The sequence below is a fragment of the Neopsephotus bourkii genome, unplaced genomic scaffold, assembly GCF_033783945.1.
Source record: "Neopsephotus bourkii isolate Nb327-2 ecotype Australia unplaced genomic scaffold, CSIRO-AGI_Nbou_v1 NB_741, whole genome shotgun sequence".
NCBI lineage: Eukaryota > Metazoa > Chordata > Aves > Psittaciformes > Psittacidae > Neopsephotus > Neopsephotus bourkii.
In genome coordinates this window covers 2,586,858-2,603,907 of record NW_026901239.1, presented here as the reverse complement: position 1 = coordinate 2,603,907, position 17,050 = coordinate 2,586,858, and the positions used below count along the sequence as shown (strand labels likewise).

Below are 17,050 nucleotides of genomic sequence, written 5' to 3'. Positions count from 1 at the left end.
ATATAACATGCTCTCCTCAGTGGTACAGTTGTCCACACCAGTAACAGAACCAGAAATACAAAGTGTTACTGAAAAATAATACACAGTAGCACTCAGAATTCCAAACTGAAGACACTGTTTAGAACTACTTATTACTCTGACAAGAATTACAGGTAGGACAGTCTTATGCAGGTCAGTATCTTCAGAACAAATTCACTCCAGATGGAGAATCTCATTCTCTTCTGTGAGAATTAAAGGTGAATATGGAGGTGCTACTAGTAAAGGATGGAAATGATTTTCATACAATGTACCTGCTAAGTTTAAACATGCTGTAAACCATGAGATCAGTTTCTGTTGCACCCTTTTGCCTGGATTAGCAATTTTCACAGAACTAATCTGTCCGCTTTACTCTGATTTTCTTTCTTGCCTCAAACTCTTCACTGACAACCAAGATTTAAAGTAATGATGATGTCTGCCCATCTTTGTGCTTATTTTATATAATTATGTGTATTGCACATAGTTAACATTGTCTTTTATGTAACTAGATTGCAAAGGATGAGAAAGAAACCAGAATACATGAAATGGAAGCCTGACTGAGTGAACTGGAACTGGAGAAGGTTAAACTGGTTAACACCTGCACTGAGAGGCTCCATGCACTTAACGATATGAAACTGGAAAAAGACCAGCTAATGAATGAACTTGAAGCCAGTCAGGGTAAGCTAGCTGGCCTTGCTGGTAGGGAGCTTCAACTTGGCTCAGCTCTGATAGCCGCTAAATTGGGCTGGTGTTAAAAATAGAAGAGCAGCTTGCTTGCTGAATCCAAATATGGCTGCTGGTACAGCAGAACGTTCCCTGCCAGCAAGGGGTGGTCAGGTCACTTCAGAGAGCTGTGTCGATTTGGGATTCTGGCACACAATGGGGGAAATACAATCTTTATGCAGTCTTTCACTACCCTGACCAAAAGTACTTAAACTGCCTGGCTCTGGAGATGAAAGAAACAGACGTAGTAAATCACAGAACAGATATTCGACTGCTTTTTCCTGAGTGTTATTAAAGAGCACTAGGGGATCCTATTAACAGTCTGTGATTAAATTACAGTGGAACTTTCTCTTTTGTTGTAGCTTTGCTACAATGTTATTTAGAAATTTTTATGTTGTAACTCCACTGTTTTCAGAAGTAATGTGAGGGAAAGCAAATCAAGATAATGTTAAAAAAAATAATCAAAAGTAAGGTCTGGAGCTAAGCCAACCACCAAAATTCAGGGGGATCCTCTGCTTAATCTGCACTGCAGCCAGCCAGATGATACTGTTCACATGTTTTGTTCTCTACACACCCCCCTACTCTCATAAAATTCCCATTTGGAACATGGATGTCCTCACTTCTAAACTTACTAAGTTTTGTAAGAATTAAACAGAGCCTGTGTGTCTGCCCTAACTTTGTACAGTACTATCAGGGTGAATGAGCTTTAAGAAAGGCTTATTGGAGTGAATGACCACAGAGAAATTAAGGCCAAGCTGTTGATAGAGGCTGAGCTCACAGCTGACTGGCTTGTAGTGGTGTGGATGACATAAGAGTTCCAGAGAAATAAGAAGAGCAGAGCTGAGAAACAGAGTTACAGGGGAATGGTTGACAAATTAGATCAGTTCAGCCCTTGGTTATAGGCGTGTCTGGGAAAAGAATGACCAGGGTAAAATGCTGTATATCACCAATACCCTTAACTTTCACAGTATGCACTTGGGTCTAGCAGCAGAATTCAGAAACATGGGTTTATATCATTTACTTGAGCTGTTGCTTTGGTGAGCAACCAAAGAACAAATTTGTTACTGGTGAAACAGAAGCTTTTGGTGACATGCAGGACAATGAATTGCTAGTTGTGCATTTGTTAGTTATTTGCTTTATGTCTTAGCTATCTGCATGTCTCATACTCCTTTTAAGAGAGTAGGTGGGAGATTAGTAATCTTGGCTAGAAGAATGATAATTTTTTGTCACTATAATTTCAATCTTACTCTCACCAGAGGGATTTGAAGATTTGAAGAGGGACTACCAGGATAAAATCAAGGAGATGGAAAATACAGCAAACAGGCTGAAAATGCAGTTGAAATCTGCCCAAGCTGAATTAGAACAGACCAGGACTGCTCTAAAGGCTATGGAAGGATATGATGGCAATGGTAATTATGGATCGAGCTTCCCCAGAATCACATAATTTATATTTTTAACGAGGGGATTTTTCTAACTATTGATCCCTCAATAGATACTATAATAATATTCCAGATGTTTTGTGAAATAAATAATCAGTACTGCAGATAACAACATACTTTTTTGTTAACCTTTTACTACATACTGTAAAACTTAAATGAGAAGTTGAGTTTCCTCAGGTGATCTTTATGCCTATTTCTAGGCTATGCTCTCTTTTCATCTTGTGAGTGTGATGGATCTGGTGTCACTACCATGGAAAACTCCAGCTAATGCTAATATTTGGACACTTAAGTGACTATGGAATCCTGGTTCGACTTACTTATTCTAACATATTGCTGATAACCAACTTCCAGGGTCTTTTGACAGAATACTTAATCAATGTTGTTCATTGAGAATGAACTTTGTCTTTTGTAGCTATGAAAGTTGCAGTGGGAATGCAGAAGCAGATCACAGCCAAGAGAGGACAGATGGATGTGTTACAGAGCAAGATTAAATTCTTGGAAGAAGCAATGACAAATGCAGCTAAGGTCAGAAGAGCTCCCTGTAAAAGTGTTTAACTGTATTTAGAGAAATTTGTATTTAGAGAAATGCAAGGCCCAAAGCACAATTGTCCCAAGAAGGACCAAAGAGAATTTGGTGTAATGGTCACCTACCCTGTCCTACCTCTAACATATATGAGGGAATATCTCCACTACATAAATAAGCCTTTTGCATAAAGACAGGTTTTAATTTATAGTTATTCTCTGTGAAAGAACAGTACTGGTTTCAGTAAGAAGCAGGTTCTTACATACCCATTCTTTTTAAAAATGTCACCTAATGCATTCTGTATCCTTCTGAGTGGATCTAAAATCTGAGATGTTATCTCATTGTGACCAGTCCAACTGTGCTTTTATTTATAAGAGCTATCTTCTTGCTGCAGAAACCTCATCTTTCTGTAAAATGCAATAGCTAAGCTTCTGAAAGGGTTGATTCACATCTGTCAAAGAGAAAAAAAATCAGAAAACAGATATGTATAATGTAGATAGTTACGAATTTTTGACTCATACTTTTTATCCTCATCTTAAATTCAGGAGAAGCATTACCTCAGAGAAAAAAATAGTAAACTAGGTCAAGAATTGAGCTATATTACAGCAGAAAACACCAGGATTGCTGGGGAACTGGAGATCCTGCGATCACAAGACAAACTTCTAAAAGAAAAAATATCCAAGATGGAGACAGCCCTTGATAAGGTAATTTAAGGTGCTTTCAGTGAGACCTTCCTTTTTAGGAAGAGAATGTCTGACCTCTTACCTAGGTTGTATTTAAGTATGTCCTATTCACAGGTACTGTAAGATTCTTACCTAAAGGAAGATCTGTAATTAAGATCATCTTTTGGGGTCTTTTTAATGATAACAGTCTTCTGTTTTCATTAAGAGAATTCTTGACTTACTCCTTACTATTTTAGGGAAATAAAAGCTGCAGGGAATTTAAAACAGATTAGGCTGACCTTCTAGACCTGCCTCTGGGTCTTTGGCACAAAGAAACTCTTCTGTGGAGAGAGGGACAATTATTCAGTATAACAGGGGTCCACTGAAATTAAGCATTGGCACACCCAGACTCAGCACACTTCTTCGTGCTCCTTCTCTGCTTCTTTCTGTGCTTTGGCCTAGAGCTTCCACTCTTCTTTCTATCCTGATAAGCCCTCAGTGAAAAATAGCTCCATAATTAGATTTTTTCACACCTTTTCAGGCTAAACTTGTAAAGAAGAAAGAATATATAACAATGAGACACGTCAACAAAGTTATCAGCCTCCCATTTTAAAACCTCGGGTTCTGCCACACTAACACAGTTGAATTTTCTAATCCCAGAGGTGTTCAATAGGTCTAGGACTGTTCCTGAAAGGATTAGCTCCCTTCTGTGATATCATGGTGTGCATATTATGACTACTAGGATTGTGTAACAGGTGAGTTGCTTTTGTAAGTCTCTCAAGAAAGGTATCTGGTCATATTGCAGTATTTCTATACTGATAGCAGTAGATAAATACAGCATCTCTCTTTGTACCTTGTTTCTTTATGAGAAAGAAAATAGAAAAGACTGCAATCCACAGAAAGTTAGCAAAATTAATGCCTCTTTTTTCCTCTCTTACAGGCATCGCTGCAATTTGCAGAATGTCAGTGCATAATCCAGTGTCAGGAACAAGAAGCAATGCGTTTCAGACTGCAGCATACTTTAGATGTAAAAGTATGTTATTGAGAAGCATGGGTATAAACTTAGACGCATTTGCTTTGTGTCCTGACTTCATGCTTAACCCTATTTATTGCCAAGTACTCTACAAAGCTTGTGTTCTGAAACCTCTTTTTACATGTTCTCCATCAGGGACTGTAGCGATAAGACAAGGGGTAATGGGTTTAAACTTACACACGGGAAGTTCAGGTTAGATATAAGGAAGAAGTTCTTTACTGTGAGGGTGGTGAAGCACTGGAACAGGTTGACCAAAGTGGTAAATGTTCCACCCAGGCAGTGTTCAAGGCCAGGTTGGACAGAGCCTTGGGCAATGTGGTCTAGAGTGTGGCGTCCCTGCCCATGGCAGGGGGGTTGGAACTGAATGATCTTAAGGTCCTTTCCAACCCAAGCCATTCTGTGATTCTGTGATTCTATGATTGTTGCACAAGTAATGTCCATAATTTCAGTTACTTTGAAGTGCTATGTACAGTAAGAGCAATAAAAAAAATCAATAGCTACAGGAATACTGGATCGTATGCTTCAGCTGCTGGGCTTTGATTTTAGTGACACTTCATCATTTTCTTGCAGCCTTAGGCAAATAAAAGCAAGAAATGTTAATGGCATTATGATGGAAAATGAATTGGAGAGGTCTGAAAGGATGTCTTTTACTAGTGTGAACTGTTACAGCTAGAAAGCACTAACAATCTTTGGGGCACTCACATCCTTCTTCAGGCCTGAAGTAAAACCAGCAACCTTAAAGCTACATAAAGGTTGGAAACAAGGACTCTGAGAATCTGATTATGCTTATTAAGTTAGGCAGCACCAATGAAAATCATGTTTAAGACACCAGGAGAGATGTTAGCAGTGAGAAAGGAAATACAGTCATGAGACATCTGGGACAGAAAAAGGAAAACTTGTAATTGACATCTGTCAAGCTATAGAGCAGTAGTGAAAGATGGGGTATAGGGAAAGTCATTGCAGTAATGAAAAGCCAGTATCTGTGTCATAGAGCCTAGAACTTTCATTGCCCAATAGATTCAGTCCAATCTCTACCTTTACTAATGAGTTTAACAGAGAATATTACTTGCCTTTGCCTTACTTGTAACCATAGACTATTAAGGCTGCAATGAAACTACTGCTAGAAATGAATGAAACACTTGGAATGGAATTACTGTTAATTTTAGTGACCCACCCCAATTGCTAGTTTTGAGTGAGAAACAAAATGTTATTTTTAAAATGCCACTCTACATCGGAGTGATATCCACCTCTGGTCCAGTAAATACTTCATATGAACAATGGCAAAGGCAGGAAATCTCTTACTGAAATGAAAGAAATTCTCATGCAAGTGGGAAAAAAGAGGTACAGGAACTGTGAGACAGTTCAATTTTGTGATGGCCCTGAGACCTCCTCCATTTGAATGGTTTCAGACTGTATATTAAAATTCTGAGAAGAAATGAAGCTACCACTCCTGCACCTGATACAGTCACTAGAAGATTTATGTCTGAGAACACCTAATAAACGCTAAGAAGTGTCTGAAAAATGAGTGGTGCATATTATAAGGTATTTGGCTAAGAGATGCCCTGTTACAGAGGGCATGATGCCTATACCTGTTTATTCTGCTTAGCTGTACTTGCTTATTCTGCCTGGCTCATGTTTTTCCACAGGAGCTGCAGGGCCGAGGCTACTTGGCACCTTTTCCTTCAGGCAAGCTGCGGCACATAGTGCCCCTTTCCCACCTGCACTCAGCTGTCATGCCACCTTCCCTGAATTTGGCCAGCTGTGTCACTCAAGTGAGTACCTGTCTCAAGATGGGAGACTGCACAGGAAACAGGGATGTTCCAAAAAGTAAAAAAAAATGTGGGATTGATAAATGGGAGAGCATCTAGTAGGATTGTCCAAGAGTGAATTCTTAACACCAGAGATGAAAAAATTTTCTATAGCTTCTTGTATGCTAGGCCCTTTCAGATTTTCTTTCTTTTTATATGCAAAAAACAACCAGACAATAAAAAAACTCTATGGATTGTAATAGGAGTTTATCTTACCTCTATCACCAATGACATTTATAATCTGTTAAAATTGAAGGTACTGATCTGTAAGCAATTTGTTCTTCAGTTGTTTTTTTTTTGTTGGTTTTTTTTTTTTTTTTGCTATTACTCTACTTGCTGTAAATCCTTTACATTTGGCAGTGAAAATAGACTGGTACATAATTTCTGATAAATTTCATCTGATTCACCTGTAGTAGCTTTTAATACTTAAATCTTTCTCCAAGCTGGCTTTTACTATGACCAATTTTGTCCTAAAAGACACATCACTGTCCTTCCTTTTTTTTTTGTTTTTGTACATCTTTAGGTACTAGTGTTCTGTTTTTTCATTACAGAATAGATCAACTCAAATCTCTCATGAAAAAATATAATCTTTGGTATTTTATGTGTAGATTTTATCTCATTCTCCAAAAGGGACCTGATGTATCTCCCGTAGAAATTGGTAGAGGTTTTTTCATTAATTTTTACCTCAAAATCTGTAGGAAACTACAAGCTACTGCAGATATTTTTCAATAATATTTTCTGTTTTACTTTCTGATGTGGTGACAAACATTTACATCAAAGAACAAAGGAGAGTTAAGTCTGTAAACTCCCTGCAGTATCAGGTACTCCCCTTCTCTTTACTTTAATCAATGTATACTTCTGATGGTAAAGTAAAATTTTTAATGTAGTACCATGGCAACAACCTAAGAGGTCATAAGAGAACTTTATTCAAGGTCTTACTTGAATCTTCTTGGCTCCTGCATGATTAGTTATTGTACAAAATGAAGCAGCTCTGTCATGTGAGACAGAGACCCTACCTGGTCGATAGCCTGGTTTCTTAGCCAGAGTTTGGGAAAGATGGATTTGGTCTAAGTATCACATTGACCCGTTACAAAGCTGAGGAATTGTTCTCCATAGAAGCTCTGCTGAAACTAGTGTGTTCCGATTGGAAGTAACTTTTTCAATGAAAGCATGCTAGCAAAATGTTTCTAGCCAGTTCCATCCACAGATGAAGCATAACTCAGTAGGAGCAGTGCTTTGAACATGAGAAGTGCTTGAGTAGTCTGAAAAATCCAGTTCTGCCTGTCAAGAGAGGATTCTTTGAACCAGGCCTTTGCCTCAAGTCCCAGTTAGTAAAATGAGAATAATACAGCACTTCATCTCAGAGCATAGCTGTGACAATGAAGTGGTTTATATTTGCAGACAGCTCAGCTGTGATAGAAATGAGTGCCTAGACAACACCATGGTACAACAATTTCAATCTTCAGAGCTGTGTTTGTGTACTGGACAGTAATACCTGGGGTCACAGGTCAGAAAGGAGCAAACGTGGTTGTCACATAAGCAATGATTACTGGTGCTGCATACTGAAAAAGGTAATGGTTGTAGAGGGGTGGGGGGGAAAACTTTCATAATGAAAGGCTTACTTTAATGTTTTTACCCTTGAAACAGTAGTCATAACCTTTTTACAATATTTATTGAAAATGCAGCTGTTAGCCATATCCTTCCTCAGTCGTATTTAGTTGCTTTACACATTGCTGTCAGATAACTTCCAGATAAGAGTGCAGTCATATTTGGAGAGTATTTTGACAGTTTTCCCATAATCAAGTCTAGCCTTCAACACTTCTGAACTAAAATGACAAGAAATCTGCCTTGTTTCTAACTGTGAAGACAAGAGCATGGGGAGGGGAAATATGTGACTTTGGATGAGTATAGGAAGGAACTGAAAAAGAGAGTACCTTTATAAATACTTTGTAACTGAAATTTATTTCAGATGTCTTTCAAACCAGACATTTTTAAGGATGAACCATTGCAGGATCTAAAGAGGATTCTTCGAGAATTAACAAGCTCAGGCAACAATATTCCGTCTGTGGATCTTGGCAAGGATGGCAGCAATGGTGGGAGAAAATCACCTTTAGCAACCGTGTAAGAGTATTACTTCTGTTGCATGGTGTGTACTTGTCTTGCCTTTTTAAACTGGGATCTGGATATTTGTGTGCCTCAGAAGCAAACCTTTTTGGCAAGAAAATAGGGTTTATAAGTTAGCTTGAGTTAACCTGAAAGCTTCCAAAGATTCTGTTGTTTTCAAGGTTCCTCAGATGCTTTAGGTGGTAGCGTAATAGAAGGTTACTACACCATTTGCCTTTATTGTTTGCTTTTGGATGTTTCTCCTTTTGTTTTCATGTAGAACTCTGTTCCTCCTTTGCCTTGTGCAAATATCTTTCCTTTCATTGTTGTAGCAGCTAATTACTAAACAACTGGTAATGGCCTGAAGTTGAGAAATCAATACAGCACAAATTCTGATATTTCTAAGCCAGAACATAAAGATACTACATAAAGGAAAATATAATTAATGGACTTCTGTTAGAATCATATTTATTTAAACCATGACACTTCTCCCATCATACACACCGTTGGAACAAAATCATATCGGTCAATATCCTATGTATTCCAGGTTCGACACTGTGTTTGGTGCTGTGTTCTACGGAAGACTAGAAGTTCCTTGTAGATCAAAACTCTGAGATAGCTTAGTGAAGTAACGATGTGTTAAGATTCATTGGTCAGGCTTGTGTCCATAATCTCCAAAGCTTGTGGGTTTATATACTACAGAATGGGTGTTAAACAAGTGGGAAGAATTACCAAAAGGCATTCATCACCTTGGCATTTTCTGGAAAGAAAAATATTGTGGTGACATCCACAAGACATGGTGGTGTAGATAGAGATGGAATAGCAGAGCTGCTGGTGGAAATGGAGCAGTTCTACAAAAGGTCAACATTAAATTCAGCAAGATTTTACTTCTTTGGAACACTACGAAGTGTCTCTCAATGCTCAATATTAGTCTAGCTGTTCGGGGTTTTTTAATTTAATTAATTATCCATTTCCATTCTCTTACCAAATACCACTGTACTCTAAAAATTTACAGTGCCTGAGGAAAGACATAGGTCCAAACCTGGAAAAGGCAAGAGTTTATGTTATGGTGAAATATGAGCTAAAAAGAGGCTGGTTTGAAGAAGCTAATTAGAAGCATTGTTGTGTGAGTAACCAGAAGGAAGACTGCAGTGGCAGTAGTTGTCTAAAGCAGTTATTGGGGTTTTTTCCACCTTTATGACTGTGAATCTAGTCATTATTTCCCCAGAGAAATAGTCTAAATTCACTATAACACTAATAGACTTCTTTTAGTGGACTCACATAACAATTTTATGATGCCTTTTCTTCACTGTTACAATGTGGCTGCCATTGTACTCTGCTTAAAAAAACAAGCTTATCTTCTAAAAATGTGAATGTCGTGATCCTACTGTCATGGCCTTTGCTGGGTTTTTGACAGTGATGTGTGTTTCTGTACAGGGAGACTACATCTAAAGACTCTGCTACTGAAAACAGCATGGAAAAGGATACTTGTGGATGGTGAGAAGTGCTTTCACTCAGCTGAGTAACCTACTTAAAATACTCATTTAAGAACAAGTTCCTAAGGCTTCTTTAATACAGTGTCACCCCTGAGCTTGTTTATGTTGGTTTATTCATAATGGTAAAGCTTCCTGGGAATTACAAAACAAAACTGTGATGTTACTTTCATCCTTCTAAGAGCTCTGGAGCTTCTTTACATCATTAGCTTTTAATTTACATGTATAAAATCTGGAGATTACATAGGAGGGCTTCACGGCTAGCTAGTATTACCAAAACTTAGCATAATACATTCAGAATGCCAGTTTTGCCATCATTTTGCTTGCAGGGATCCTTTATCCTTCCATACAGCAGATCTTCTGTCCCAAGATGTTACCCTGCCCTTTACATCCGTTGGTAAGTTTTCACTGGCTGCAGTTGAGGACGAATGTGCTGTATCAATATCAAACTGGAACATTAAATAATATTACAAAAAATGTAGTCCAAATACAGTATATTTTCTTAGGTCATTACCCAAATACCTATCAGGTTCTGTTACGAAGTCTTTACTGAACTTGCTGTAAATCTGTATTTTGTTGCAAACCAGGTCCATGCAGGTTGATACCACTGTACCGAAAATGTTTATCTTCCATGGTAGTTATTCATGAATAGTCACAGTGTTGTGTACTATGGATAATATTGTCACATTTTTGGTGCCTAAATTTAGGCTCTTGAATTCTATATTCAGATATCTAAATATGGATATGCTTTTGAGAGGAATCAGCTCATTGCAAATGCCGTTGATTTCTTTCCAAGTACTGGGTGGTCAGTACCTTTTAAAATGGGGTGACATGAGTTTAGTAATGTAACTAGAGATAGATACAGCTTTGAGCATTAGGGTTTGAAGATATCAGACTTTGACACCATCTCTTTATTTGCCCATTGATTATCCATTCTGTGAATTTTCTCTGAGATTTGCCTGCAGATGCTCATACATTTAAATATTCTCTATTATTATTTAAGCCACTGTGCTCCAGGAATAGGCTAGAACTCCTCTGTTTGTCCTGAGGAGTAACTACTATAGGTCCTCTTTTTATATTTTTGAGTATTAAAGAAAATCTCCTGGGTAGTTACTGTCAGCCTTCTAGCAAACCTACTCAACATACAGGTGTTTTTCCTAGCTCCCAAAGCAGCTGCAAGCAGGTTCTTTTACACAGAAGACTTGAGATGTAGCTCAGCACGGGGAGTTTGTTAGAAACCCACCAAATTATTTTCAAGATGTTCCAGGAGGGGGGTGTTAAGAGTATGGAAACAGACTATAAGAAGAAAAATGGAAAACCTGTAGTAACTATTCCCCTTACTAGTTGCATGCAACCTCTTCTTTATTTTTACATGCACACAGTGTGCCAGCATATGAAAGTATGTTACATAATCTGTCAATTGTGTATTTCTGTGCATGTCTTGTCTCTTTTCTTTATAACTCCCTTTCTGCCAGGAATTCAAAGCATATCAGTCACTTGTTGGAAAGAAGGGAAATAGCAGACCTGTGTAAGCAACATTATTTTTTCTGCTGCTTATACCTAAGTTATGAGATCAAAATCATAGGGGGACCATTGGGGTTTAGTACCTAGGATACTCACTACAGACACAGCAGAAAAAGCAGGCCCTGCTTTCTCCTAGGCAATTTTACTGGCTGTTCTTCACACGAGAATCACTTTAAGAGAAACAAGCATTTTGAAAAGAGGCTATACTCTCCTGCAACCTTGGTTACTAACAAGGAATGGAAAGGATGAAATAATGCAGTGATGAAGGGACCTCAACCCTGTAACTGCTACAGATATAACATCAAAGCCTGAATGGGGGTTTCTTTTGAGGTATGTGCTCACTGTTTTTTGCTTGGATATCTTCTAGGAGGTGCATCCATCTTCTCACCAGCTTCTAACTATACATCTGACCCCAAGAAGGTGTCTCAGGAGCAGAGACACAGAGAAAAGTCTCCAGTACACTTGTTGTTAACTGCTCCACCAGATTATCTTGCAGCTGGCTCCAGTGCCTCACCACAGCACAGACCATCAACACAGAAGGTCTGCTCTCCAGAGGGTGCAGCCACAGTCCCCCATATAAGTAAGTACAGTCCCATTCCCTGATCCAGAGAGCTTGGCTAGGTTTCTTCTGAGCCAGTACAGTGTGTGAGTTATAAACTGTACATTAAATTCAGCCATTCTGTAGAAATCAGGGGAATCCCACTATCAGTCACTGGTCTCTTACACTTTATGATTGTAGTATCTGTACTTCACACTGCATTTATTTTTTCATGTACCTTTGTAATACATCACTTACAGAATCCATCCATGTTGCTGAATATGAAGACAAACTCTCAAGTGTACAGGGCTGGCATGGGATCAGTCTTCCATTTATTCCAACAACTGCAATTACAGTATGCAAATTTATTGAAACATAATGTACTGAGGGTTCATTTTAAAGCACTGCTTTAGCAGCTGTGGCCCACTTACCTGTTCTTGCATCCATCAGGCTGCCTGTCACAGTTCTGTTCAAGCAGAAAGTTTATTCTGGGATAAATTAATCGTGAGTAAAATGTAGCAGCTAATGAATGTACTATACAAAGAGAAGAGAAATTCCATGCAGTACTGGTAAATTGCTTTATTTGGATAAATAATGTAGGGATGCTTAACATCAATATTTGCAGTAACAGGCATAACAGTTGCCTAATACTAAATATTTGTCATAGTTGTGGTTCCTGTAACACATTTAGGAAAGCCTTGGGGTTTACTGAAAATATTGATGTAAGGCTGTGTTTGTGTAGCTTTTAAGTGATAAAAATAAGCTTTCCTGCATCACAGAATAGGTGTGAGGGTGAAGAACATTTTCAGGGTCTATTAATGTCTATTAATGACTTGCCAGGGAGCCAGGCTATCAGGACTGCTTTATTACACTGAAGTGGCAGAAACACCCCAAAATGAATAGATGCAGTAGGAAAAACTAGATTTTCATATAATACTTAACTGACTGTCTTGTTGAAACGCTACATTTCTCTGTTTTTCAAGGTCTGAAAATACAGACACATAAGCACTGCAGGTAGGAGGGTAATAAAGATGCTGTGCACCCAGCTCTAAGCTAGAGCTATTACAGGCAGAAATCTAACCATAGCTCCAAGGAGTATTTCATGCTTCTCAGGTGGCATTTTTTTTGTAGTTCCAACTTAACTTCAGCATGTCTGTATTGTATTGTTATCTTCTGTTATAATGCAGACTTCCCAGTCACTTTATCTTTTGCATTCTTGGAACATCAGAAGCTTGTCTCTAAAACAGCTGGGCTGAGCAATCACCCTGACTAGAACATTAATATTGCTGCTCATTGACCTTTGATTCCCCCAGCTGCTTGGCTGTGTGAAGATGAAGTGCATGTTTGTTAGCTAATCTATAGTTTTTAATGCTTGTTTCACAACTAAGAAGTGCCTGCTGGTAAACAGAACATGAATGTGTGTGGCATTTCCCCATCAAAGCGCTGAATTGGCAACATGAGTGAGGTTCTTTTGTCTTGTTTGTTAATTTGGTCAGCCAGTTACCTCCACCTCTAGCTCATTTTGGGTTTGGTTTTGTTTTTTCCCCTCTTTTTATTTGACAGGAGCAAAAACGAAACAGTTCAAGTTCTGTTCAGAAAGGTCTGAAAGGGTGGGAGGCTGTAGTATGTATTGTCAGTCTGTGGGTGTTAGTGCTCAGTCCCAGAGGCACAGTGCCTTTTGAATTTTGCACTGGTCTGAATCCTCAAAGGGTTACCTTTTCTGGTTTTATTTTTGGCTTCAGTACATTACATCTTTCTATACCTTAGTTTTCCATCTATAAAATGCAACTGACACTACTGCTCTCCTTTGCACAACTCTTGCAGTTTTACTGGCAAAGAGGGACTTAGAAGTTGTGGGCATAATACTCATTTAGTAACCCTTGCTCTCCATTCCCCAAATGGGGACATTTATAGGCAAAATAGAAATGTGTTTGCATTGTCACTTAAACAGAAATCCCACTAAGTATAAATCTCTGTTAATAGCCTTCACTTCTTACTTATTTTTCTTTGTTACTGGAATTTTTATTGTTTGCAATTTTATTTTCTAAGAACGTCAGATGGAATGTTAAAATAATTTATAATGACTTTTTTTTTTAATCTGTGACAACATATTGATGAATAATTTCTCACTAGCTTCTCAGCCAATGAAAAATAGTAAGGATACACATAGGAGGCCACAGAACAAGATGAAAAGCCTGCAGAACCTGATGGGAGTGTTAAAGATAAAAAACCAAGGTACAAAGATTTACCAAAAGTATTCCTACTTTACTGAAAATACACACTCTGCAGAGACTGTTCTTGTTGCCTGCCAAAGCACTACCTGTGTTTTTGCTTTATCTAAAATGAGGCAATTTTAGATGTGCCTGGTTTACTAGCAGTACCCTGCTCCTAGGAGAAAAATTGGATTAACTCCATGATGCACTGCTGTTCAGCCCCTTAACTCTAATAAGCTTCAAGATCCTTAACATTTCAAACATGGCAGCTGGTGAGGGGTGCTGGCGTGTCCAATTAAGTGAAATTTTTGACAAGCTGATGACTCTTTCATGGAAACTGAAGGATACTCTGACAGCAGTCGACTCCAAAAATACAGTTTCCCAGCAGTGGCCTCAGAAGCATACCCTTTCTTTCCCATTTTTTTTAAATCTGAGATTACCACAATGACAATGGAGAACTTTCCAGGTTTTCTTCTTGCTCCCTTGAAAGTCACTGGTAAAGTGCTTGTGAGCTCCTTTGATTGTAGGAGGCCAAGTGAGATGGAATTTCTTTTTTCTGCACTTCTTATTGTGCATTCCAGTTGCTTCCCCTTTGGCCCTTTAAGTCTCACTGCATAGACTTGTAAAATTATTATTTCTCACATCATACAGGGCACATGTGTCAGGGACTTACAAGTGACCTGATTTAGGGAAAATTAATCAAGTTGTTTATTTAAAGTATAAGGTAAACATTCTCATTTTCATTTTTTGCCATCCATTAACATCTTCAGTTGTCCTGGTTTTATATCCACATAATAGTATATGTTCCTGCCTGTAATATATTAAGAGTTACCATATAAAAGTAAACTTGTTTCCATGAACTGTTAATTTAATTAAATGATTTAATTCTATAATTGTTGCTGATAATTAATAATTTGATTTAATAATTTAAGTAAGTATTAAGTTCACACCATCCAATAAGAGAGATTCTGAAATCTATGGTACTTCACGTCTACTCCAGCATTTGCTGCTTTGGCTTCACAAAGCAGATGAAGTGGTGTCTGTTTAGAACCAGCTTTCTCTTTTCTATTAAGGCTCTGTATGTAAATAATTACAAACTAAAGCTGCATTTGTGAGGGCTTGGTAAGTACAGTGTAACATATACTGGAAAGCTTGAGGTGTCTGTACCTGAGGCCTCAATCATTTTAACATAAGGTGGTGGTCAGATAATCCGTTCTTGCTGCTATTTTCAGACACGTCACCAGTGATCAGAACTCATGAAGTGAAGACAGAGAAAGCAAAGGAAAAGGAGAAAAAGCTATCAGAAGGAAGACGCTTTGTACATTAAGGATTACTTTCATGTATATACATTGTGTTTAAATTATATTTTTAAAGATTAATAATAAAAGGTCTTACAGTTTTGTCATTCTTGCCTGGCACCATGACACTCTTTATAGTTTTTAACTTTTAAATGAGTGGGACATACACAGTAGAAACATATATAAATACGGACTCGTTCACTGGCACACATTTTCAATAGCTGCGTGCTGTGAGGGACACAGACACAAGCTGATTGCTTTAAGCTGAAGTAGCTCTTCCATGGATTCTGGATCTTGCACACCATTTCAGGTCCTGTTGTTTACAAAGTTAGTTTTAAAACGGTTTTTTAGGCTGCTTCTTTTCATTCTAAAATGAACTGGCTTCCCTTCACTCCATACTTCTTGTTATTACTTCAAAAAACTTCAATTCATCTGAATACCCCAGAACTGCCAAGTATGTCCAATAAAAGCAGGAAATCTCCCTGTGGCGTCTGTTAACAGTGAGGTAAAGTGTTGAATCACATACCTGCAACTGCAAGACTGCACAGATTTCATCCTATACCATGACTTCTTTAAGCAGAATGGATTCAAGTGTAGTAACAAATAGAGGGTCCACAGTCTACATTGGGCTTAGCTTTGTAAGCACTTTATTTTTACTTAGAGCTGAGAGAATGTATGTTCCTAGTTTGGGACTTTTTGTCCTTCCCCAATTTGTGTCCCTCTATAAAAACTAAAACAGGTGAAGTTCATGCATAAAAAAATGCATTTTTTAACCTATACTGACTTATTTATTTTAATAACAGCCTAGTATGACTTATATACCATGCTCCACCACCACTATTAAGAAGTTTGCTAAACACTGGGCGTATTACTTTCCGTCCCCAAAATGCTCTTCACTTACCGACACAGACAACCTTCCCTTAATATGAGTGCCTAAGAATAATGTATTCAAAGGCCATTCCTAGTGTGAGATTAGTAATAAACAGGAGGGCATGTTGAGAGCACACGGCATATGAGAATTGATTTTAAAGCCTGCTATGTGTTTGACATTTGAGGATTTTGCAGCAGTGGGCAAATGACTTACTGCACTTAAAAGACTATCCAATGCTGAAAACAATTCCAAAGTAAGAAGATGAACAGGATGGCTAAGTATCGGGTTGATGTTTAAAGCCTCATTAGTGTTTGACGGTATCTCAGGGCACAAAATAGTTGTTTAAAAATAGGCACACGAGGAAGAACTTTGAGCAAGAACCCAAACTAATTACTTTTCCAGGATTTGCCACTGGATTTTTGTCTGGGGACTGGTTGTGAAGAGCAGATTAATAGTACTGCCACTTCAGGCCCCAGCAAGGCTCTCTGAGAAGCTGGTCACAGAAGCTGCTGACTAGGTAGTAGCAGGAGAGTCCTTTCTGCATACAGTACTAACAAAACAAGGTGCAAGATGTCCTGTGATAAATCCGTACCCCAGCAAATCATCCCCAGGGTCAGCAGGAGGTGCCAGTGGCACAGCTTCACTAGCATTAGTGTTTTTCCTCATTTTCTGCTTTCTGAAAAGCAGTTATTGCCTTGCATTTGAGGCAGCATGGAATGCCATGCTTGAACTCAAGGGCTTACCCAGTGATTTTGTCCAAACCAAATGTTCTGTAGCTATGGATCAGCAAATGTAGCTTCATGAGCA

At 38.4% G+C, this 17,050-nt stretch overlaps 1 protein-coding gene across 1 annotated transcript in view; it reads left to right on the top strand.

Annotated features, from left to right (window-relative positions):
• The window catches only part of CCDC158 (coiled-coil domain containing 158), a 29,779-nt gene extending 13,556 nt beyond the window's left edge, over positions 1 to 16,223 (top strand). The window contains 12 exon segments of the mRNA XM_061354687.1: positions 525 to 711; positions 1,992 to 2,147; positions 2,590 to 2,702; positions 3,246 to 3,404; positions 4,303 to 4,395; positions 6,042 to 6,167; positions 8,173 to 8,324; positions 9,744 to 9,803; positions 10,129 to 10,196; positions 11,691 to 11,903; positions 13,995 to 14,096; positions 15,307 to 16,223. Coding sequence (XP_061210671.1) covers positions 525 to 711; positions 1,992 to 2,147; positions 2,590 to 2,702; positions 3,246 to 3,404; positions 4,303 to 4,395; positions 6,042 to 6,167; positions 8,173 to 8,324; positions 9,744 to 9,803; positions 10,129 to 10,196; positions 11,691 to 11,903; positions 13,995 to 14,096; positions 15,307 to 15,401 — 1,524 coding nt within the window. The 3' untranslated portion in view covers positions 15,402 to 16,223.
• The last annotated feature ends 827 nt before the right edge of the window (positions 16,224 to 17,050 follow it).